Raw genomic sequence first — 23,902 nt, 5'->3', positions numbered from 1 at the left:
ATTTGGAAAAAAAAATCAATATAATTGTTTAGTTTACTCTAAAAGATTTTATATCATATATAATTGCAATTCAAAATTATTATAATAGTTAATAATTCATCACTTTTCCTTTTACAAATATTTTTCTCTTCAATATTTCACTCTTTCAAGAAGTTAAAATCAAAAAAGAAAATCACCCTATAACATTTGACATAAAAATATAGATAAAAATTCTTTTTTTAATTCTCATTTTTTTTCAAAAAAAAAATAGATAAATTAAAATTCATATAAATATAATGAAATTTGTTTATTGAAATAAACAATAATTGAATTTATTATATATAAAATATATAGTATTATATTTCTAAATAAATTATGTTGTTTCCATAATTTTTTTTTTTTAAAAAAAACTTTCAATAAATAGGTAGGTGATTAAAAATAACCAAAAAACCTGGTTGAAGTGGGAAAGTTACAAAATTTGTCTTGATTTTATATTTGTGAAGACCCCACTCAATTGCCATATTTAGTTGTTTTTTTAGCATATAAATTCTGACCAATTGATCAATAATTTGAATGAATATATTTCTTAAAAGAACTGATTAATATTGTTTTTTTTAAATAAACTAATTAAAATTGTTGGAGAAGTCAAGTTGTACATGAAATGAGTTTCTAGAAAATAAATATAAAATATAAAAATTTAGATGTAAAGATATAGCAATGCAACAAATTTGTAGTCGTTGTGACCAAATATTTTTCGTCATTGTCAAACATTCCTTAAGCAATCATCTCATCTCAACCAGTGTGCATGTGCTTTTAGGGTTCTCCAATTTTTACGCTATTTCATATATATTGTTTACCAATATTTGATTAGAATTTACAAGTACTAATTCTCTTTTAAATAATAATAATAAAAAATGTATCAAAATCAGTAAAACTATGGACACAATAAAATGGTATTAATTATCAGAATTAATATAGCAACGCAACAACAACAACCGTGTGGAAAAAATTAACATATAGAATAAGTGAACAACCCATCATTATCAATCTAATTACTAATATTTGATAAAAATATAGGAAAACCCAAAAATCCAAATAAAGAAAAGAAAAGAATAGTGAAGAATGAGACTTGAAAACAATAGTTGCAGTAGAAGTAGTACTATTACCATACATACACATATGGTAGTTGAAAGAAAATAATAGCTGAAGCTTAACTTCATGGCAATGGGGACCCTGCAACCAACAACACCACGCCACATCACTCTCTTCTTCTTCTTCTCTTTCTCTCTCCTAATAACGTGGGCTCATTAGGTGAGAGAGCTTCACACCAAAAATAAAAAAATAATCCCATAATTCTCTTTTCCCTCTCCATTCATAAGGCACAACTCTCCCCTCTCCTCTCTCACTTCACACCACACCTCTCTCGTCACTACAAGCAGCTACCATTGCCTCTGCTGCTGATCTTTCTCACACTCCATGGAAGCCAGCGCCGGACTCGTCGCCGGTTCTCATAACCGGAATGAACTCGTCGTCATTCATGGCCATGAAGAGGTATACATGCATGCATGCATGCACGCATGCAAAGGATAGATGATATTATTTAGTATTATATATATATATCATATATAGAACAATACATATATGCACATGCAATATTAAATATAAAGTGTTAATTAGCTAGGTTGTTATGAATGAGAGTAGTTCATATATAAATATATAATTATTGATTGGTTCATATATAATTATTGCAGCCGAAGACATTGCGGAACTTGGATGGTCAAGTGTGTGAGATATGTGGAGACCAAGTGGGGCTGACAGTGGATGGAGAGTTGTTTGTTGCCTGTAATGAGTGTGGTTTTCCTGTGTGCCGTCCTTGCTATGAGTACGAGAGAAGAGAAGGCTCTCAAAACTGCCCCCAGTGCAAAACCAGATTCAAACGTCTCAAAGGTACTTTTACATATATACACTACGTACACATGTATTATATATCACCACTTACTTAAGTAATGATTTATGAGAAGATTGAATAGGATAAAATTATTTTAAGTTTTTCAACGAGACTGAATTAGTCTTTTAATCTTGTCTTATTTTCTAAACATGACTTATATGTTGAAGAAAACCCTTCTTTTAGAGATGATTTTTGTTGGGCTTTTGATTCTGGTTCGGTTGATATTTTGTGTTTTGTGTGTGTGTGTTATAAGTATTGATTTTGTGTTATGATATAATGTGAAGGGAGCCCTAGGGTGGATGGAGATGAGGATGAGGAAGATGTTGATGATATTGAGTATGAGTTCAAAGTGGAGGATGAAAGGAAAAGGCAAGAGCATGTTGTGGATGCCCTGCTTCATGGCAAAATGAGCTATGGAAGAGGCCATGAAGATGAGGAGACTTCCAATGCCCAATTCCCACCTGTTATTGCTGGTGGTAGAAGCAGACAGGTAATTTAAATTCATTATAATAAATACATTAAAAATGTTAACTTGATTTTGATCCAAAACTTCTGCTAATGTAAGTTTGTATATGTTTACACAGGTCAGTGGAGAGTTCCCATTGGCATCCCATGGTCATGATCAGCAAATGTTATCTTCTTCTCTGCATAAGAGAGTTCACCCATATCCAGTTTCTGAACCAGGTAATAAGTAAATAATTTGTGACTATATACCCTTTTGGTTGCTTTAAGAACAACCTTGATGATAAAATATAGTTTAATCTTATATTTATATTGGTTTTTGAAAATGAAGGGAGTGAAAAATGGGATGACAAGAAAGAGGGAGGATGGAAAGAAAGAATGGATGATTGGAAAATGCAGCAGGGAAATCTTGGCCCTGACCCTCATGATGATTCCAATGATCAAGACATGGCTCTGTATGTAAACTTACATATTAATCAATATGTATATATAGATACACACACACATACAAATTGATATGAAAAGACTAATACTATTAATATATGTAGGATGGATGAGGCAAGGCAGCCACTATCAAGAAAAGTACCACTCCCATCAAGCAGGCTCAATCCATATCGAATGGTGATTGTGGCTCGGCTGTTCATCCTGGCCTTGTTCTTCCATTATAGAATTCTGAACCCAGTTGAGGATTCATTTGGTCTCTGGTTAACTTCTGTGATATGTGAGATTTGGTTTGGTTTTTCATGGATTCTTGATCAGTTTCCCAAATGGTTTCCTATCGATCGTGAGACCTATCTTGACCGTCTTTCAATCAGGTATACTGATTAGATGCACACCAAAACAAAAGAACAAAACAAACAAGTGAAAATCAAAATCAAAATTATGGATTTTGACAAGTGAGTTTAGTAACTCAACTTGTTTGTGTGATTATTATGTATTCTAAACCGTTTATTTATGTAGGTATGAGAGAGAGGGAGAGCCAAACATGCTTGCCCCAGTTGATGTGTTTGTGAGTACAGTGGATCCAATGAAGGAACCTCCTATTGTTACTGCCAACACAATTCTTTCGATCTTGGCAATGGACTACCCAGTTGACAAGATCTCTTGCTACATTTCTGATGATGGAGCTTCCATGTGCACATTCGAAGCCTTATCGGAAACTGCAGAGTTTGCTCGGAAATGGGTTCCTTTCTGCAAGAAGTTTAACATAGAGCCAAGAGCTCCTGATATGTACTTCTCCGAGAAGATTGATTACCTCAAGGACAAAGTGCAACCTACTTTTGTCAAGGAGAGACGAGCCATGAAGGTTTGTGAAAAACCCAATTAATCAATTTAACAAAATAAAATAAAATGTTACACAAGGATGCCTGCTAGAGTTGTCACATAGCAGTGCTCATGTTGGAATCAAAAGCTAGAAACCCTTTTGAGAGCTAATAAGATATTGTTTATTTGCTTGCGTTTAAACAGAGAGAGTACGAGGAATTCAAGGTGAGGATCAATGCTCTTGTGGCCAAAGCTACAAAGGTTCCTGCAGAAGGTTGGATTATGCAAGATGGAACACCATGGCCTGGAAACAACACCAAGGATCACCCTGGTATGATTCAGGTTTTTCTTGGTCACAGTGGAGGGCTTGACACTGAGGGAAATGAGCTTCCTCGCCTTGTCTATGTCTCTCGTGAGAAAAGGCCTGGTTTCCAACATCACAAGAAAGCTGGTGCCATGAATTGCCTGGTAAGCATTCTGTTCTTTCTATCCTGAGATGATCAGTGTGCATGTGTTTAGTAATAAAAATGCTTTTACTTGTCATGGAAATAATTCTGTCACACGTTGCAAAAATTTCAGGTACGAGTTTCTGCAGTGCTTACCAATGCTCCATTCATGCTGAACTTGGATTGTGATCATTATATTAACAACAGCAAGGCTGCGAGAGAGGCCATGTGTTTCTTGATGGATCCTCAGGTGGGCAAGAGAGTCTGCTATGTTCAGTTCCCTCAAAGATTTGATGGTATTGATAAGAACGATCGATATGCCAACAAGAACTCAGTCTTCTTTGATGTAAGTCACGCAAGAAACTCAGATCACAATGACCTTTTAAACCTACTATCTCAAGTAGATAACAATGGAAATATTTACCTTCTCTCTTTGTTTCTGCAGATTAACATGCGAGGTCTAGACGGTGTTCAAGGACCAGTATATGTCGGTACAGGTTGTGTATTCAGACGGCAAGCCTTATATGGCTACAATCCTCCAAAGGGCCCAAAGCGTCCAAAGATGGTGAGCTGTGACTGCTGCCCTTGCTTTGGCCGCCGCAAGAAGCTTCCCAAGTATGTCAAGAATGATGCAAATGAAGGAGCAAGCCTACAAGGTTTGTAAAGATCTTTATCCTATAAATAATTTCCTGGTTATCAAATGCAAACTTTGCTTTCCAAGTTGACTAAGTTTATGTTCGTTTTCTGCGTAGGAGTGGAAGATGACAAGGAGATGCTAATGTCCCAAATGAATTTCGAAAAGAAATTCGGACAATCTGCAATTTTTGTGACTTCAACCTTGATGACTGAAGGTGGTGTGCCTCCTTCCTCAAGTCCAGCAGCCCTGCTCAAAGAAGCCATTCATGTCATCAGTTGTGGTTATGAAGACAAAACAGAATGGGGTCGTGAGGTAGAGTTCAAAAGCTTTCCATGTTTCTTTCAAAACTTTTTTAATATTTTGGATCTTATCAAGTATTATTTCATTGAATTACATTTTCTTTAAAGATTATGAACTAAGCCCAATTGTAACTACCTATTATCCACATAAGATAACTACACAAAGTATCGTTTCTATTACCACAAATATGAACAATCTGTTTATGAAGAACTTGAGCTTATTAACGGCAGCATTTTATATAATGAAATTCAGAAAAGATGGTAGACTAGACAAAGAACTGAAGATTTTCTTGCTTCTTGCTTATGCAGCTAGGATGGATTTATGGGTCTATCACAGAGGATATTCTGACTGGATTTAAGATGCATTGCCGTGGTTGGAGGTCAATTTACTGTATGCCAAAGAGACCTGCATTCAAGGGTACAGCACCCATCAATCTTTCAGATCGGCTCAACCAGGTACTTCGGTGGGCTCTAGGTTCCATTGAAATCTTTTTCAGTCACCATTGTCCTCTCTGGTATGGCCACAAGCAAGGAAAGCTCAAGTGGCTCGAGCGGTTTGCTTATGTCAACACCACTGTCTACCCTTTCACCTCCCTGCCTCTTCTTGCCTACTGTACCCTCCCTGCAATCTGCTTGCTCACTGATAAATTCATCATGCCACCGGTATGTGCAGTACCTCTTTCAATTCAACTCATTTTATGATATAGAAAGTAAACTAATGAAGTTCTCCACAAAAGTTTAACCTTTCTAGAGTATAACATACATACAATAAACTGAGTTCTGGTTGGACAAAATGTGTGACAGATATTCATTTTTTATGCTTTGATTTGTTCATGATCCAGATAAGCACTTGGGCAAGTCTCTACTTCATTTCTCTGTTCGTCTCAATCTTTGCTACGGGTATTCTTGAGCTGAGATGGAGTGGAGTAAGCATTGAAGAGTGGTGGAGAAACGAGCAGTTCTGGGTCATTGGTGGTGTATCAGCTCACTTATTTGCTGTTGTACAAGGTCTTCTCAAGATTTTGGCTGGAATTGACACCAACTTTACAGTCACGTCAAAAACAACAGATGATGATGATTTTGGAGAGTTGTATGCCTTTAAATGGACCACACTCCTAATTCCCCCAACCACTCTATTAATCATCAACATTGTTGGAGTGGTAGCTGGGATTGCAGATGCCATAAACAATGGATACCAATCATGGGGTCCTCTATTTGGAAAGCTTTTCTTCGCCTTCTGGGTGATTGTCCATCTCTATCCCTTCCTTAAAGGTCTGATGGGGCGCCAGAACCGAACACCTACCATTGTCGTCATATGGTCAATACTTTTGGCTTCCATCTTCTCCTTACTTTGGGTCCGGATTGATCCATTTGTAATGAAGACCAAGGGGCCTGATGTTAAGCAATGTGGACTCAACTGCTGAAAATACTTTGTACTAACATTTGTCCTCCTTTCAATGTGTGCATCTCCACAAGATACAAGGTGTATTCTTGTTTATGTGACTATGATGTATAAAACAAATACACTGCAGATTCTCAAGAATGAATAAGATAGAGTGAAATTTTTGTGTAGCATAAATTCAATGTATGTACCCAGTTTTGCAATTGAAATGGAATTGTTGATCATGATGCTTTTTACACCAGTACCAGCTTTTGGCAGTAACTTCGACAAATTACGTTTCCAAATGTTTATATGTGATCTAGCTATTTCGCACTATTTGCAACTAGTTTATGCTATGGGATAGAGGGTGGAATAAAACTGCTAAGTTTCATTGTCCAAGTCCAAAAATATAGAACCTCAACCTTCAAGTTCAAGTGACATGCACTATCTATACCTGAGAAGTTTTTGCTTCTGAAGCAAAGAGATGTTTCTCCCTCCCTTGCTCTCATCTCATCTGCAGTGCTAGCCTCCTACGCATTTATGCACTAGAAGAAAACAAATTCAAAGGGAAATGTGCTAAATGGCTTTAAAATAAGTCAAGTGAATACTGATTTTGGGCTTTAGCAAGGTAGAAACAACATTCCAGGTATATGTTGTCCAACTAACATGTATGGATACCAAAGCAACTGCTTCTAAAGTATGGAATGAACTATTCCATCAAAACAGTATGAAACCAATTATTTCATATTTGTGTTTGTGTGTGTATGTGAATATATACAGAGATTCAGACAAAGAATGTGAAGGGTAACATCCAATTTCATCAATATTTGTCAATCAAAATAATGATTTTGTGAACAATTTGGTATAAGTGTCATGCTGATATTGAGAGAATCCACGTTTAATGGTCACCGTATAATTAGTAGGATAATGCAAAATCTGATCTTGCACCAAATACTCCTCATTCTTTTACTTGCAAAGAATTTTCTTCACCAATAGTCTCCACAAGAACACACCCCGTCCTTAAAATGATGGAATCTATTAGCATCCCTAACCACAATAACTCTACCCGTGATCTTGGATATTAGTTTAGTTGCATTGTGGCAATCTAAACAAACCCGGAGATTCTTAATGATCCTGATTTCAGTTCCAGGTTCAGTAGCAATAAGACCAAAAGCAATGGCCAGTTTCTCACTATGAACCTTCACCGTTAGCTCCTTCTCTTCTTCCTCTACATCATGCAAAGCAGTGGTAGTCTCTGTCTGAAATCCAGCCTCCCTCATCTTTCCTGCTAACTTATCCAACATTGCATAGATTTCCATCGTCCTAGGATGGCTTCGGTCACTAGCCGTAAATACATGTGTGGCCTCAGCAATCTCAATCAGAGTGCAACCAGGAATCTTTTCCAGCTTCCTATTTTTGACAACTTGTCGTACCAAAGCAGCCTTTGGAAAATTCCTGTCAGCTGAGTATATGTTAGAGAGTAAGACATAATATCCTGTATTTCCCGGGTCCAATTCAAATAGCTTTTCAGAAGCCACACGTGCTATACTATGGTTTTTATGAGTCATGCATGCACCAAGCAAAGAACCCCAAACAACAACCCCTGGCTCAACTGGCATTTTCCTTATAAATTCCAAGGCCTGCTCTACTTGTCCAGCTCTTCCAAGGATGTCAACCATGCACGCATAGTGCTCAGCTAAGGGCTCAAACCCATGATCATGAACCATGGACTTAAAGATATTATCTCCTTCTCTCACCAACCCAGCGTGGCTGCAAGCATACAAGATAGAGAGAAAAGTAACCCCAGTTGGGGCAACGCCAGAATGCAACATCTCATTAAAAAGCTCAAGTGCTTCATGACCATGACCATGGAGGCCATATCCGGATATCATCGCGTTCCAAGTGACTACATTTTTCTGTGTAACCAAGTTGAATAATTCCCGAGCTTCCCCAATGCTCCCACACTTGGCATACATGTCAACTAGAGCAGTTTTTACAAATATGTTAGACTCGAGATTTTTGCTCTTAATTAAGCCATGGACCCATTTTCCAAGACTTAGGATACCAAGTTGAGCACAGGCTGAAAGAATACTTGTAATTGTGATAGGATTTGGACTGAGCACAGATATCATTTTCCTGAAAAGAGTTATTGCCATCTCTGTGAGCCCATTTTGAGTATAACCTGAGATCATGGAATTCCAAGATGCCAAACTCTTTTCTGGTGATTCATCAAAAAGTTGTCTTGCAGATTCTATTTCATTGAGTCTACAATAAACAGTAGTTAATGCAGTTGAAACAGAAGGGTCTGAAAGAATACCGGACTTCAAACAGAAAATTTGTATAGAGCTAGTAAGTTGCAGATGACCAAAGGCAGAAGATACAGGAATTAAACCCACAACTGTACTTGGATTTACTTTCTCCCCCGAAGAAAGGAGTTCCTTGAAAAGCCTCAGTGAGGATTCTGTATCATTATTGCTTGTATAAGCTGCAATCATTGCATTATAGCATATCAAATCCGGATGACTAATCTTCCCAAACAAGAACCTTGATGTGTCAATCTCACCACATTTTGAATACAATGAAACTAATCCTGTAAGTACGTAAACATCACTATCCAACCCGGCCTTCATAGCCAAACATTGAATTCCCATCCCCACTTGCAACTCATGCAGTTCCGCCACCGCAGGAAGAACCGCTGCCAAGGTTCTAGAATCAACTGGCGTCCCACTAGCAACCATATCAGCAAAAAGTTTTACCGAATCGAAAAAACAGCAATTCTTAGCCAGCCCAGAAATCATTGTGTTCCACAAAACAGTATCCCTCTCAGACATTCCCTCAAACACTTTCTGTGCTAACTCAAACTGTGAAAACTTCGAATACATGTCAACCAACGCGGACCCAACAAACAAATTCGAAGCAACCCCATCAAGGATAGAATGTGCATGCAACAGAATCCCATACTTGGCGTCCTTAAAACCAGAAGCCGCCGAAATAGCAAAGGCGTAAGTAAACTCATCAGGAGTGAGAGTCGTCTTGCTCCTCAAATGAGCATAAAGAGACATGGAAGACAAGGGAGATTCATTGTTGGAGAAGCCCTTTACGAGGACGTTGAAGAGGAACAGGTCGGGGTTGGGAATGGTGAGAAAGAGGTTCCGTGCGTTGCGTATGGCCTTGAAGTCAGAGAGCCTATGAGTGAGTTTGGTGACAATGGCGAGGTCGTATTGGAGGCCATGGACAATGACGTGTGCGTGGATTTGGCTAAGGTGAGAGAGAGAGGTGGCGCTTTTGAGTAGGCCGACGAAGAAGTTTCTGCTCCCCGGCCCGGCGATCATCTGGGTACTCCGGGACTCTCCTGATTCAAGAAACGTTTTTTATTTTGTGTTATATATTTATATATTTTATTAATAAAATTTTAACAAATGAAACTGTGTGAATTATATAAGTTTAAAATTTAAATTTAATTATTTAATTAATTATATATATCTAATAATAGTTTGATTATATAGAAAAAAATTTATTTATCAAATTTAAGATAATTTTAAAATATAAAATATTATTGGATAATTCTTTGGTAGGGCTTTTAAAAAGAGCCCTACCCTAGGCCTCTTTTGTGTTTCTCAACCTTTGAACAGTGTTACGTCCGCACGTAAACAATAATCAGTAATAGCCAATAAAAATATGATAATACAAACACGATTTTTTACGTGGTTCAGCAGTTAAATCTGCCTAGTCCACGAGTCTTTGTTATTAAACTCAAGATGATCTCTGAAAATTCTTCAAGGATGAATTCTTCAGAGTTTTCTCTCAAGATCACAAAAATTCTGTCATTTACAATGGTGCATGACATCTCTATTTATAGAGAAAATTTCAGAATATTATCTCACATATTTCGGGTAGTTACTCTTTATATGCAAATAAATTAAATGGCATTAAATGCCTGTAATCCGATATACAAGGAAACGTCCCCTGAAGACCACGGGGTGTATAACTGATCAAATAATATCCCTTGATTGTAGGGGATTTACACTAATAAATGTAGACCGCGTCTCTTATAGATGACTCATTAGGATATTCCAAGTTATTATCCTATATCACCAAGGCCCTATTCCCCCAGGTTTCCTATTGGCTTTCGAACTATAACATCTCCCGAGGCCACATGACTTCGAGCTCGTACGCGCATCAGGCTCGGAGCCCCTGAACCGAGGTCATCCCAGAGAACAGATGCACCTCGGGGCCTACCCTTCGAGCTCGTGAGGATTTCGAGGCTACCATCTTCGAAGTCGTCTCTGCTTCGCAGGCTCGTTGCTTAGATTTCGAACATATTCCAGACTTTACGAGTTCATTCATTATGAATCCAGCTTTCGAGGTCACAATCCTCATGGCTCGAAATCTGGGTACAACAAACAGTTTTCGGCGCGATTTTTTTTTATGACCGTGTATATTGTAGTTATTTAGAGCATCCTGCAAATTTTCAGAAAATTCTGAATAATTTACAGTGCCGAAAGCTAAGTTCAAACATGCTATTTTCCACGCGCATACAAAAATTAGTCACGAGTGCAATAATCTATTTTCGGCACTGTAAATTATTCGGAATTTTCTGAAAATTTGCAGGATGCTCTAAATAACTACAATATACATGGTCATAAAAAAAAATCACGCCGAAAATTATTCACGGGTTTGTTGAACGAAAAAAAAAAAAAAGCAGCAACAAATTATTATTATTATTAAGATATAAATATTTCCTTTATAGATTAGTTAAAACCTGAAAGGAATATTTAGTTATTAAAATAATAATAATATATAAAAAAGGATGAGTCAGTCAAAAGAGCAAATAAATGATATATTTTTTCCACTTCCACCACTTTTACGTTGAGTGGGTTTTTATAAAAAAATATAAAAATAATAAAATAAAAGGCTCTATAAAAAGGTAGAGAGCAGAACAGTTAGGGGAATTTTTTGGTTTTTGGGCAAAAAGAAAATTGATACGCAAAAGTGAACCAGACAAATTGAGAAGAACACTGCATATTCTAAAGCATTCATTCAAGCTTTACAAGGGTAAGTGAAGATTCATAAAAATGATTTATATCTTCTTCTTTTGACTATTTTATTTTTAATCTATGGTGATTAAGAGTCATTCTCATCCCCTTTGATTCACTAGACTTCAGAAAATAAGTTGATGTGATATATAATCAAAGGGGAAACGAAAAGACTAATATTTTTATGTTGCCAATTTCATCATGAATTCTTATATTTCTCTTTGATGCATTAGACTTCATAAAATAAGTCAACATGTGATACATCATCATCAAAAAAAAAAAATATATATATATATATATGAATTTTTCATGGTGTTATACTGCTTGAGTTATTGTAAATCTTCATGGCTTTCCTTTTGTTCACTAGACTTCAGAAAATAAGTCAATATGTGGTACATAACAAAAAGAAAGAATAAAAGATTTAAAGAAATTGTCATGCTGCCGGAATTATCACTAAATGTTAGTTTTAATGTAAAAAATAATAAGAGCAAAATAGAAAACTTTGTTGAATATCTCATACCTCGCTGAAATTGTAAATAATTAAAGTATTTGTTTAAGCAGTGCTGGGATTGGCTAGTCAATTTCCTGGTCAGGTTCAAAAGAGATAAAATCACTCAAGTTTGAATGAATATTGATATATATATATATGTATAGTTGTACACCAAAACGAATAAATGAAAACTGGAATGATTAATAGCACGAAAACTGATTGAATACTGATATGTTTGTAAATAAATCAGTTCAGAATTTATATATATATATAGTTCAAAATGCTTCAAAATGGGATCCTTATCGTGGTAGTGTCTAATTCGATTGCTGATATATATATATATGGTTGGTCTTGCATGCCATATATCAGTTCAGAATTTATATGACATGCATGCATATATAAATGGCTGGTCTTGCATGCCATATAACAAAGAAACAATATATGTTATAAATGAATTTTGTTTTGTCTTATATGGCTAGTAAAAAACTATAATGATAACAAAGCAAAAGCAAATTTGTATTCTCCAATAAAATGAATCATGACCGTCGACCATATATACATATATGTTAAGCTTGAAAATATATATGTGACAACTTACAGATGACTATCCAGTGGTGAAAAATTCAGAGCTTCTCGTCTCTTACTCATGCGATGAGTATCGAATTTGAAACAAATCCAAAAGTCTCAAGTCAAACGACTAAAACAAAGTGAATAAATATTAGCAACAAAATAAAACAAAAATTTGTTTTAAGATTTGCGATCGGTCTAATTTGTGAGCCAAACCCAACATATATGTATGTATTTAATTAAAATGGGAAGAATATAACTTGTATATGTATATTAGGGGTGTGCAGAAAATATCCGATCCAATAAAAACCGACCGATCCAAAAAAAACTGACCGCCAAAAATTGGATGTCCAATTACTATTGGATCGGATCGGATGTAATTTTTAAAAATCCAAATTAGATCGGTCGGTTGTTGGATGACCATCCGACATCCAATAAAAACCGACCGAACCAATCCAATTTCCATCCAATTACATCCAATACCTCACTGTAGCTTACTATAGGCTTGCACACATGAGATGATTAAAAAAACCCTAAACTAAACACACTTTCTTTTTTCCAATACACGGATCTTGTGCCCAGCCAGAGGATCCTATGAGTAATTAGTGTTTTTATAATTGAAATAATTTTTTTTTATTTAAAAATCAGCCTAAATAAATGTTTTAAAAGATCGGATGGATCCGATCCGATCCAACGGATAACCAATGGATGCATCCAATGGATGGAACCGAACCGATCCAATCATCCATTGGATCGGATCGGATCGGTTGGTTCAAGATGATTGGATCGGATCGGTTCCAAAAATCCAACATCCAATTGGATGATTGGATCGAATCGGATGGGCTTAAAAACATTGGATGTCATCCAATGAATACCCCTAATGTATATACATATAAAATAAAATAAAAAGAAATTGAGATGCATTATACATATATAAAAATATATTTAAAAGGGGCTTACCGTGAGTATAACAAAGTTGTGTGTATACTCTGTCGAAGAATGACAGCCTATCACATAACTCTTACTTTATCTCTGTAAAGCCATTAAATAGACCCAGAGATATAATTAATAATCAAACAATATATGATAAAAATATCTTGAATTTGAAACCAAATTTAAATTCAAACTTTAAGATATTTATATTATTTGACGAATTCAAAACATAAAACAGTCAGATTTTATCTCAAAATTTTAAATTCAAATTAAAAAAGAAAAAAATAAAATTTGAATTTTAAAATAATGATATTACCTGATATAAAATTTTATATTATTCCCCACAAATTTTGGAATAATCAATTAAAATATTAGTCAAATAATCTCTTTATATAAAATAAATTATTAAAAATATATATAAATAAAGAGATTTCAAGACATAAAATTGTCACCAAAATGACAAAATTCCAAAACCATGAGAAATGGTATAAAATTCCAAATGAGCTCATCAAAATCAATTCAAATGATGAAATATCATTCCAAAATTTCAAAGAGGTCATTAACCTCACAAAATCTCAAAAATGGTAATTTTACCTTAAAATTAAAAGTGCACTAAAATTCAAAACCATAATAAATGGTACCCCAAAAAGAGATCATTCACCTCTTAACTTTCAAAGCATCACAAAAATGTGCCGGAACTACGTTAGACTTGATTCCTAAAAAAGGATACGTAGGCAACTTAGTTGCTAAGACTAAGTGCAGTCGCCAATACCGCAAAATGGTGTAAAAACACAAATCTCAAAATTCCATAAAAGGTCATCCACCTAGGAATTTTTCCAAATTTTCAAATGGCAAAGAATTCCTGAAAATGGTCATATACCGGAATTCTTATATTCAGATTCTAAAATATCTCAATTCGAACTACAAGTGGCTTGATCCTTCACAAAGAAGATATGTAGGCAACTCAGTCAGCCAAAATTACTGAGTTCAGCTGCAATTCCAAATTCATCATAGTTCTCCCTAAATTATTTCAAATTATTTAATATCATCGTAATTTGAATCAAAGGGTATTTCCTTTAAATAAAAAGATTGTAATTAAGAGGTTATTCTTATAATCTCGGATGGGTCGAACTTAAATAAATAAAATCTTATGCTATGAATTTGGCATAGGTGAAATTGTGTTTCGCATTTATTTATTTATTTCTAAATATGAAATTTTTGCTTAACAGGATTAAAAACACAAAAGAGTCCTACGGTAGAGTTCTTTTTTAAAGTCCTACCATAGAATTATCATACATTATTAAAAACAGAAAATACTAAAATAACACTGTGTAAAAATATAAAATACCAAGTAGTAAATTCCCTTTGTAGTAACACGATCCATGCAAATCTTATAAAAATGCCAATCATTTTTCTTTCTTTCTATCCGGATGGCTGCTTTGCTTTTTTTAGTTGTTTTTTTTTTATTTCTAAAATTGGTTGTTCTACATTGTAGCTATAGCAAACTTATCACGTGTTTTTATAAAATTATGAATTTCAAAATAGCATATTGTGTGCCAGTCTAATTTTCTTGTATATATACTTTAAAAAATGTTTAAACTACCATTTCACTATAATAAATAATCTAGAATTCCTAAAAATTGTATAAAAAATTACTATAATTGTAATGTATATTGTTATATAACTTACCTATGTCTCGTAAGACAGAACTCCCTTAACTATACAAGAGTTTTGACTTTATTGTGAGACTTCTACTCAATTACAAATTAGAATTCAAATCTCAAAATAACAATCTATACAAATTTTAAACAACATCAATCACTACTCGGCACCAATATCAAAGGACACTAAAACCACCACCACTGCAATCCCTTATTTTTTTTATTACAAATATTGCATGGAAATAATCTCTCTATTTTTATGTTTTCTATTTATTTTTTATTTTTATTTTTCACTCCTTTTAACTACTTAATTATTATTAAATACATTTTGTCAAAAAGAATTATTATTAAACATATTAATTAATTTATCATTTTTAATAAATAGCATTATAATTTTTTTATTTTAACTTTATTAATAATTTTGATTATAATAAACTAAATTTTTTACTTTTAAATTTTTATGTATTCTTATTTTGAATTAAAAAAATATTGTGATTTTGGTTTTTTAATCTTAAAAAAATATTATTTTAACTGAGAGTACCAAAAATATTTTAATTTTTTCTTAACTAATATTTTATAGAGGTAGGAAAATAATTTTATTTACTATCAGACAATTTTGTATATAAATATTTTTTAGATGTGTGAAAATAATTTTTTTTGAAAACTATATGGAGTTTTTTTTAGTAAATATATAGGGTTTATTTAAAAATAGGAGGAGAGAAGAGAAAGTATTATTAAATATTTGATATATTATCATAAATATTAATAGAAACTAAAAGATTTTTTAAATGCTTTAATGTATTTTACTTAATAAATTTTGAATATGTCGGGCATGATTGGCTCGTGATTGAAAAATATTAGTTTTAAAAACTATTATTCTGAAATGGAAATGTGAATAATGTGATTGAAAACATATTTCTAAACATATGATTGGTTCACAGTCTGTGAATTATTTTTTAGTTTTAAAAAGTTAAATTTGTGATTGGTAGAAAATCTAAAAATATAATAATGTGATTGGTTAAGTTATTTCTGAAAACTAATTTAATAATTGTAAAAAAATGTTGTATGATATTAAATTTTAATTTAACAAACTAAATTTTCTTTATATCATTTAAATATAATAATAATTTTTTTTAATATGTTTTATTCTTTTCAAATTTTTACTTTTAATTATCAATAATATCCCTGTATCTTTTAATATTTACATTATCTCAAAAAAAAATTGTATCTTTTTAATTTAGAATCAAATATATTATTATATAATTAATAAATAATTATAAAATTACTCTAAATACATTGAATTAATATTATTTAGGATATATTATTTTACTTTCACATCTAAGTTATAATAAATATGAATTGATGTTTTTTGCATTTAGTCAAGTTTTTAATTATTTATTATTTTTATTAATATATAGATATGAATATAATTATATAATTATCCTACAAAGAGGTTTATAGAAAATATGTATTTGGTTCGCACGATTGCCATTCCTTCCTATTTGTTAATCATTTCCATGTTTTACTCCTTATAAGATAAATAATGATTTTGATCCCAAGATAAATAAAATACCTATGCTTTCTAGTGAATATTTGAAAAAAAAAGTTTAGGTAGTGAATATTCAAGTGATATTTATTTTTAAAATAAAATTTTATTTTACAATCATACATTAAAAGTGGCTTGAATATTTATTCTTTTTTAAGAAAAAAAATCCATTTATATGATTAGTTAAAAATTAAATTAACTTTCTTCAGCAAAATTAATAAATAAATAAAATCAAACCAACTTATCAAGTGTAATATTTGAGGATAAATTGTATGCATCTCATCACACTAATCTCAAGACAATTGCAAATTGGGATGTCAGATATTTTAGGTTGTGAACCACACAATGACCTAAAATACAAAGCAAAAAAGAAGACTACACATAACAATAGTAATATCTCTTTCCATTTCTTCATTTCAATGACAATAAATGTTGGATATGTTAACTCAAAACACATATACACAACAGAACCTGTTTCTACACCATTTTCTTTCCCATTTCTGGATTTGCATGTACATTGAAATTCAATATTTTCCTATCTCTCTCTCTCTCTCTATATATATATATATATATATCTCTCTTTAAATTTTCTTTTTTAGTTACTTAATACAAGAAGAAAAAGAATTACAAGTGGCAAAACATAGAGCTATTAAGCTAATCACTCTTTGCTTTGTTAAAAAGGGGGGAAAAAGGGATTGATTAGAAAAAGAAAATAATCCATTTTAAGTTATAAAAAAATTAAGGGAGGGAGCAAAAAAAAAAGATGACACTAAAACCTCAATTTACATACACAGAGAACGGGGGAGATACCACTGATCTCTTAGCCGCAACTAGTGAGGATTATAAGGATGTCTTGATTGCCAAAATTGGCTACTTAACCTTCCCAAATCTTCTTTTGTTTGTATGAGATGTGTCCTTAGACTAAATTCCTCCACCTGTTTTGAGTCAAATAATGATTAGGGATACTACTAATGTTTATCAATGTTCATACAACTAGGTGAAAGAAAAAGCCTTAAACACTAGATTAGAAGAATTCAAAGAACACGTCTTCGATGCAATCAGATCATATGGTAGCAGCAATGTTTTCCATTAATCTTACGAGCAATTAGCGAAAGAAGTGTTAAGGAGATTTTAGAGTAAAAAACTTCTTCATTGCTTTTACCTGCATAGCTGTTGTCGAAGCCAATAGAGCTTCACATGCGTCAAGCATTGCTTTCTCCCGAGCTGCTACAACAGCAAGTTCTGAAACCAAACTATTTATGCTCTCCGCCTATAAGTCATGTTAATTGAACATTAGGTGCTAAAAGTGAATAAGCCAGAAAAAGCACATAACAGACAACGATATCGAGAAATGATAGAAACATTTTAGTACATTATTAGCATCTAGAAAGACACTAGTGGTTCACTCAGGTTTCAATCTTACAGGGCTTATCCTCTGGGCTAGTCAAATATTGATAATGATAGATCATAGATGATTGGAACATAACATTGAGATAGAAAGTCATGCATTTAGTGAAAGAAGAAAGGGGAGACAGGGTTGGGCTTGTTGAACGTTGAGAAAATATTATCAAGAACACATTCATCAATAATCTCAATTACAACCAAAATAGTTATGAACTCACCCTTGGAAGCAAAGAGCAAATAGATGTTCCCATTGCTTGCATCACATCAACTGCTGAGCAGATAGCAACCTTCAAAGAATCAATATCTGCCTGCAAACATAAGAAGTGAAATAATATTAATACTTTTTATCCTGAGACATCAAATCCAGTGACTTTATTCAAACTAACATACCCTTGCTACTCCGGTAACTGGAAGACGCAGAGTGCTTGCTTCCAAATCTTCCACAGCCCCAGACAAAGAGGTCATGTGATCTCTTTCAAGCAAAGCCCAATCATCAAGGTAGGGCATCTGAATCATCATCAGGTAAACAAGGGATTAGAAATGGTATCACACTGACATGCGAAAGTAAACTTTTGGGTTCAGATGTGTACAGAATGAAGAAAGAAAAAAGAGAGATTAAAAGGTGCCCAGAAATTATGCATACATGACATTACATTCTAAATCATTGCTTATTTCAGGATGAAATGTCGATACAAAGGAATTCCCAGAACAGCCTCCTAAAAGCATACAATATTTCTTTTTCAACTAAAATTCTCGACTGAAAAATGTACCCATATCATGACAAAATTTAATAAAGTTCATATAACATCATGCGAAAACATAAGCATTACTTGATCATTCAAAACTGAGTTCAGTTTGAGCTCAAGCTTCATCTGCTGCAGACTGATCCTTTTCCGAATCACCGAATCCCACAGACATAGTGTGGCACTCCAGACATTGAATAGAGTTCTCTGCACCATCAAATAAATTTTGGAATAAAAATTATATGCAAGCACACTACGAACTGAAGTGGATAAATCTAAAAGATAACATAGCTTAATCGCACTAAGCAATATGTAAATATAATAAACAAACCACTACCGAAAGGGATTCCATTCATCTTTACAAACTGAACTATTTTTGACATTTATTTAAAGTACAAGGCCTCTCATAGCATAATTATATAAGAAAACGAATTAGTTATGGATTGGAAATATCTTAAAACAAAAACAGATTACTGCATCATTAGTTATGGTGCTAATGTCTTGTGAATGTAAAACTTTAGTTTATCATTCCTGCAAACAATTTTAGGTTCTACCATCATTGATGATACAATAGCATTACTACGAAAAGGCTAAAATAAGCAATAAATGCATGCCCAAATTTTGCTAGTTCTACTGAACTCAAAATCCTACCTCGGCAGTTACTTTCTGGACATAGAGAACAGTCTCTGAGCGAGCATTAGCAAATCTCCATTGCAAATATCTATTGTATAGCAGCCTTAGCTGATGAGCATCTTCAATGTACCCTGAACCCTTTTTTCCTTTTTTAAAATCCGCAATAAAACTAAGAACAGAATTTGGATTGGTGGGTTGATTCGAAATGCTGGATGCCCTTATTCGAGATGGACTAATTCCTCTAGAAGGAGGAGTGGATGGTCTGTTTCGAGACGGACTGACACCCCTCGTGACAGAGGACGATACCAATGAGGTCTTACTAGGAGAGGGTGGACGAGTGGGCAAAGACTGAGATCTGACTACAGAATTTGCAGACTTTGGTCTATCCGGGAAACTTGTAGATGGAAACTTGTGAAGTCTAGATGTGTGCAGAGAATTATCATCAACTAAACTCACCCCAAACCCTGCTCTGCAACTTTCCACGGTTGATAATAGCTTTGAAGCATCACTCGAAGATTTTTGTAAAGGTTTTCCTATAACATCAGAAGAGGGTGTTCTCCTCAATGAAGACAACCCAAATCCAGGTCCAGGTGTGGCAAGACTTCTGACACTCTTATCAGCAAGATCCATACTTCTATTTAATGAATTAGAAGACATCTTCCCACCTATTCTACTCGGCCACCGATGCTGATCAATCAAACGAGAATGTAAACCATCCACTGGTCTAGAATTCTCAGACTGATCAGCCACATTCTTCCCCTTGAGAGGGCTTCTCTTTCTTTCCGGTGTAAGCTTTCGCGGAATAGATGTTTCAACCTGCTTATGTGCTACATTTGACGACGACCTCAAAGTACGCTCAGACAACGCATTTGTAACTGGTTTTTCCTTCTTACTAACAGGAATTGAAATTGTATCGGACTGAAAAGAAACACTCAAACTTCGCATCGTCGAAGGCCATAAACTATCTGGCAATCGAGAACTCGCAACCCTTCTGGCTGCTAAATGCATATCTACAGACGAATCCTGAACCGGTGTAGATGGACTTAAGGGGGAAGGAGGCGTTGAAGGTCTCTTCCTATCCACAGATATTGCTCTTTTGGATACCAAATGAGAAGAAGTGGGTGAAGATGCTGCTCTTGTAAGATTCGGTGATGGGCAACGCCGAGTACCCTTGGGCGTTGTCGAGGGAGAAGGTGACTTGTACCTAGAAGAAACTTCCCGCGTTCGAAGGCGGGTGGTGGTGAGTACATTATTCTTTTCGGCCGGAACCAAAGGTGGTCGAGGGGTCTCCACCGTTATGTGCTTCCTAAATGCTCGGCCCGATTTACATACATCCATCAAACACTATCCAAACTAGATAACATTGATCAAAAGAGGAAGATGTAAAAACATTCACAAAACTAAACCAGCAGCAATCATCTGACACCCTTTCCTTTTCTAGTATTCCGCATTCAATGGCAGAACACAAGCTCCCTCAAAAAGAAGATCCTTTTGTCTGCATAAACTGAAAAATTAAAAAAAGTAAGTAAGATGCAATTACGCCAGGCAAAAAGGAAAAGCAAAGAATAAGCTCCTGGAAAAGAAAAAGGGAAAGAAGAAAAAAATGAAAAAAGCATACATCTTTACAGAGCCACAGATCTGATTGAGTATCAATGTCTGTATTACAACTCATAAACTCAAATGGGTATTGTTCTTTCCTAAGGATAAGCCCGAGTTCAGGCAGATCAGGCCATGGGAAGGTGCTCAGGTAGGAAGAGGGGTTAAACGACATATGGTGAAACGGGGTCACAGAGAATTGCGGGAAATGGCACTACGTGCACAAACAGTTATCATTATGGCTTTGGCTTTAGCTACCCCATAAACTGCCATTACAGGGTAAGGGGTCCCCTCAGCAATTTGGGGATACTGGGAGAGTGGACTAGAGAAAGGAAGGAGGTAATGGGTGTAGGATGATACGAAAGAGGAGTGCGTAGGATAAAGGGATTCTTTTTTATTTTATTTTTTCCTTTTTCTTTTGTCCCTCTCACGAGAGCGCCATGGTCGGCTAGGCTGGAAGTTGGTTTGCTCTAAACACAACCCCACATAACTTATTACCTTCTTCTTCTATCCCAACTCACTTTCATGAAAGCAAATTCAATGGAAGTATTTCAAAACTAAACTTTCACAAAACAAGCTCAGAATACTATCTTTTTTTCTTTTTCTTAGAATGAAAGACAAAACCTATCTTGGGATCACTTGCTACCAATTATTATCAAAAGATTCATTCATGGATTTTTAATGCTTTTTCATTAAACCAACTACACATCTACCCTCCAAAATAAAAAATAAAGAATACATGTATTTTGTTTGTATACTTTAATGTATATTTTATTCCCATAAGTATTATTAGAAGATTGAAATTGCAGATGTTAATGTCCTTGGAGAAATGGCAAGAGACAAGCAAATCCACGTGGAATGGTGATCACTGTCCATCCCAATGAATTTTACAGTCTAAATTATACTAGAAAAAAGAACTTACTTCTCAGTTCTCACCACAGACATAGGTAAATAAATAAAATAAAATAAATTACACACAAAACAATATATTTGAGATACAGGTCAGAGTAGTTATATATGAAAATATTTGTATGCATAATATATTATTATTTTTCATTTGACTCTAGCATTCATTTTTCCAAGATTTGGGATCGAAAATCAATGAAAAGCATAAAGCTTTAATTGAAATAGAGAAAACCCAGGGTTTTCCATTACATAACATAAACTTCTGCATTCAAGGGGTCCATGTCTCTTTTGTGGAAGACAAAGTTCAGTGTTTCACTGTTCATCAAATCTCTCCATAGCCCATTTTCACAACAAAAGGAGAGATTTGATTGTTGATTGCTCATTGAACCCAAAAATACAACAAAATCAAATTAATCAATCTCTGTGTATTTATTTACTTTAGTTTAAAAATGAGCAAAATTTAGTTCATTATAGTTGTAAAATAATAACAATAATAATAAACCGTAAAAAAAATACATATATTTACCGATTAACACAATAAGTAAAAAGAATGAAAGGTTGAAATTGAAACCCTACCAACCGCTAATTATAAAATTTAATACTTCATAAAATAGAATTAAAAAATCTCACTTTTTCATTAACCAAATGGCAAACCTCAAAACTTTCTCTCTTTGGTCAAAACTTTATCGGAATTCAATCACCAGTAAACAATAATCTATATAAATGAAGAAATCAAAATCTCAGCGATTACCTAAAAAGCTTTCACTTTGTAATACGCCAAATCCGAATGATTTTCCCAAAACTTTGAATCTAATCCGACTGAGACGGCTCTGAGGGATTGCCGGAGATTGGAATACGGACGATGATCGGAGTCAGATTTTCCGGCGGGAAGTCTTCGTTGAGCAGAGACGAAGATGAAGAGAGAGAAAGAATGGAAAGCAATGCGGTTGAAGAAATAATCAAATTTTAAATATTTTTTTATGTAATTAATAAATAAATAAATAAGAAAGAATTGATTTTTAATTAATTAAATATAATTATTTGTAAATAAAATAAAATAGATTGCGCGAAAAAACGGTTTCAGTTGAATAGGACTATGCAAGAAGTCGTTGATTTCGCGCCACCAACAATTAATTACTTTACACGTTTTCCTTTGGAAAACATCACTTTTTTCTTCTAATTTTCAATTATGCCAATATAAATCTAAAAGTTCAAAATTTTAAAAAATATATATATAAAAATAAATAGATTAGATTCACATTGTGAATTACAAGTTTTTTTAATTTTAATTCTATTTATGCAAAAAAAAATGTTTAAGTGAACCTAATTATTGTCTTTTAAGACTAAAATGGGAAATTAAGTTTTTTAGTTATGAAGTTTGGTAAACAACTAATGAAATAGTTTGAATTTAGAGACTATTAATGAATTAACTAATTATTCATTTTTCATTTATGTCTATGTACCATTTTGTTTGACTAACTATTTCCTTTTTTTTTTCCAAAAATTATTTGGCTAAAATAATGTAATTAGTAGATTATTTATTTTCCATGGATAGTTAAATTTTCCAAGTGGTGGTCAAATAAATCAAAAAGAGTAGTACAAATTAATGGTTCTTAATATACTAAATGTCCAAGGTTGGCTTAATCATCATGGTGAGGTGGCTTTAAAAGCTCAATTAATGTGATACTCTAACAAAATATCGTATTAAATTCTTCTTCTTTTGACATTTATTTTTATTTCTTTTAGAAAAAATCTATCACTTTTTTAATTCTATTTTGTGGTCCCCTAATTATATATAGAATTTGTGGTTATATATAAAAAGAAAAAATTGGTAGTGTAAAATATAATAAATTTTTATTTTTTTTTAAATATGGAGTAGGTGTAGTTGTACACGCATGAGTCATGTAATGATACACATTCAATTCTTACAACATTATTCTTTAATGTATGGTATAAATCATGCTTTAATTAG

The 23,902-nt window shown here is 33.7% G+C and overlaps 3 protein-coding genes across 4 annotated transcripts; 1 reads left to right on the top strand and 2 right to left on the bottom strand.

Annotated features, from left to right (window-relative positions):
• Window positions 1–1,317: 1,317 nt before the first annotated feature.
• LOC133782986 (cellulose synthase A catalytic subunit 7 [UDP-forming]) lies at window positions 1,318–6,672 on the top strand. The gene is made up of 13 exons (XM_062222481.1): window positions 1,318–1,530; window positions 1,731–1,926; window positions 2,212–2,417; window positions 2,512–2,611; window positions 2,721–2,844; window positions 2,938–3,204; window positions 3,350–3,695; window positions 3,857–4,120; window positions 4,232–4,444; window positions 4,544–4,754; window positions 4,851–5,047; window positions 5,344–5,697; window positions 5,877–6,672. The coding sequence occupies exons 1-13, from the start codon at window positions 1,456–1,458 to the stop codon at window positions 6,456–6,458; spliced, it is 3,135 nt and encodes a 1,044-aa protein (XP_062078465.1). The 5' UTR covers window positions 1,318–1,455; the 3' UTR covers window positions 6,459–6,672.
• Window positions 6,673–6,826: 154 nt separating this feature from the next.
• LOC133782987 (pentatricopeptide repeat-containing protein At4g30700) lies at window positions 6,827–9,781 on the bottom strand. The gene is made up of 2 exons (XM_062222483.1): window positions 7,312–9,781; window positions 6,827–6,960 (listed from the first exon to the last, which is right to left on the bottom strand). The coding sequence occupies exon 1, from the start codon at window positions 9,745–9,747 to the stop codon at window positions 7,402–7,404; it is 2,346 nt and encodes a 781-aa protein (XP_062078467.1). The 5' UTR covers window positions 9,748–9,781; the 3' UTR covers window positions 6,827–6,960; window positions 7,312–7,401.
• A 7,249-nt stretch (window positions 9,782–17,030) lies between these two features.
• LOC133782988 (AUGMIN subunit 8) lies at window positions 17,031–22,912 on the bottom strand. Of its 2 annotated transcripts, none has more exons than XM_062222484.1 (7): window positions 22,682–22,912; window positions 19,447–20,932; window positions 18,883–19,002; window positions 18,443–18,559; window positions 18,271–18,360; window positions 17,811–17,918; window positions 17,031–17,583 (listed from the first exon to the last, which is right to left on the bottom strand). In XM_062222484.1, exons 2-7 carry the CDS (start codon window positions 20,764–20,766, stop codon window positions 17,479–17,481), a joined length of 1,860 nt encoding a protein of 619 aa, XP_062078468.1. In that variant the 5' UTR covers window positions 20,767–20,932; window positions 22,682–22,912; the 3' UTR covers window positions 17,031–17,478. The 2 variants fall into 2 exon arrangements, with proteins under 2 accessions (XP_062078468.1, XP_062078469.1); XM_062222485.1 differs by lacking the exon at window positions 22,682–22,912 and adding an exon at window positions 21,047–21,883.
• Between the last annotated feature and the right edge of the window lie 990 nt (window positions 22,913–23,902).

The sequence above is a fragment of the Humulus lupulus genome, chromosome 6 (genome assembly GCF_963169125.1).
Source record: "Humulus lupulus chromosome 6, drHumLupu1.1, whole genome shotgun sequence".
In the NCBI taxonomy this organism is placed as follows: Eukaryota; Viridiplantae; Streptophyta; class Magnoliopsida; order Rosales; family Cannabaceae; genus Humulus; species Humulus lupulus.
Note: the sequence above shows the minus strand (reverse complement) of the source record. Positions and strands in the feature narration are given on the sequence as shown.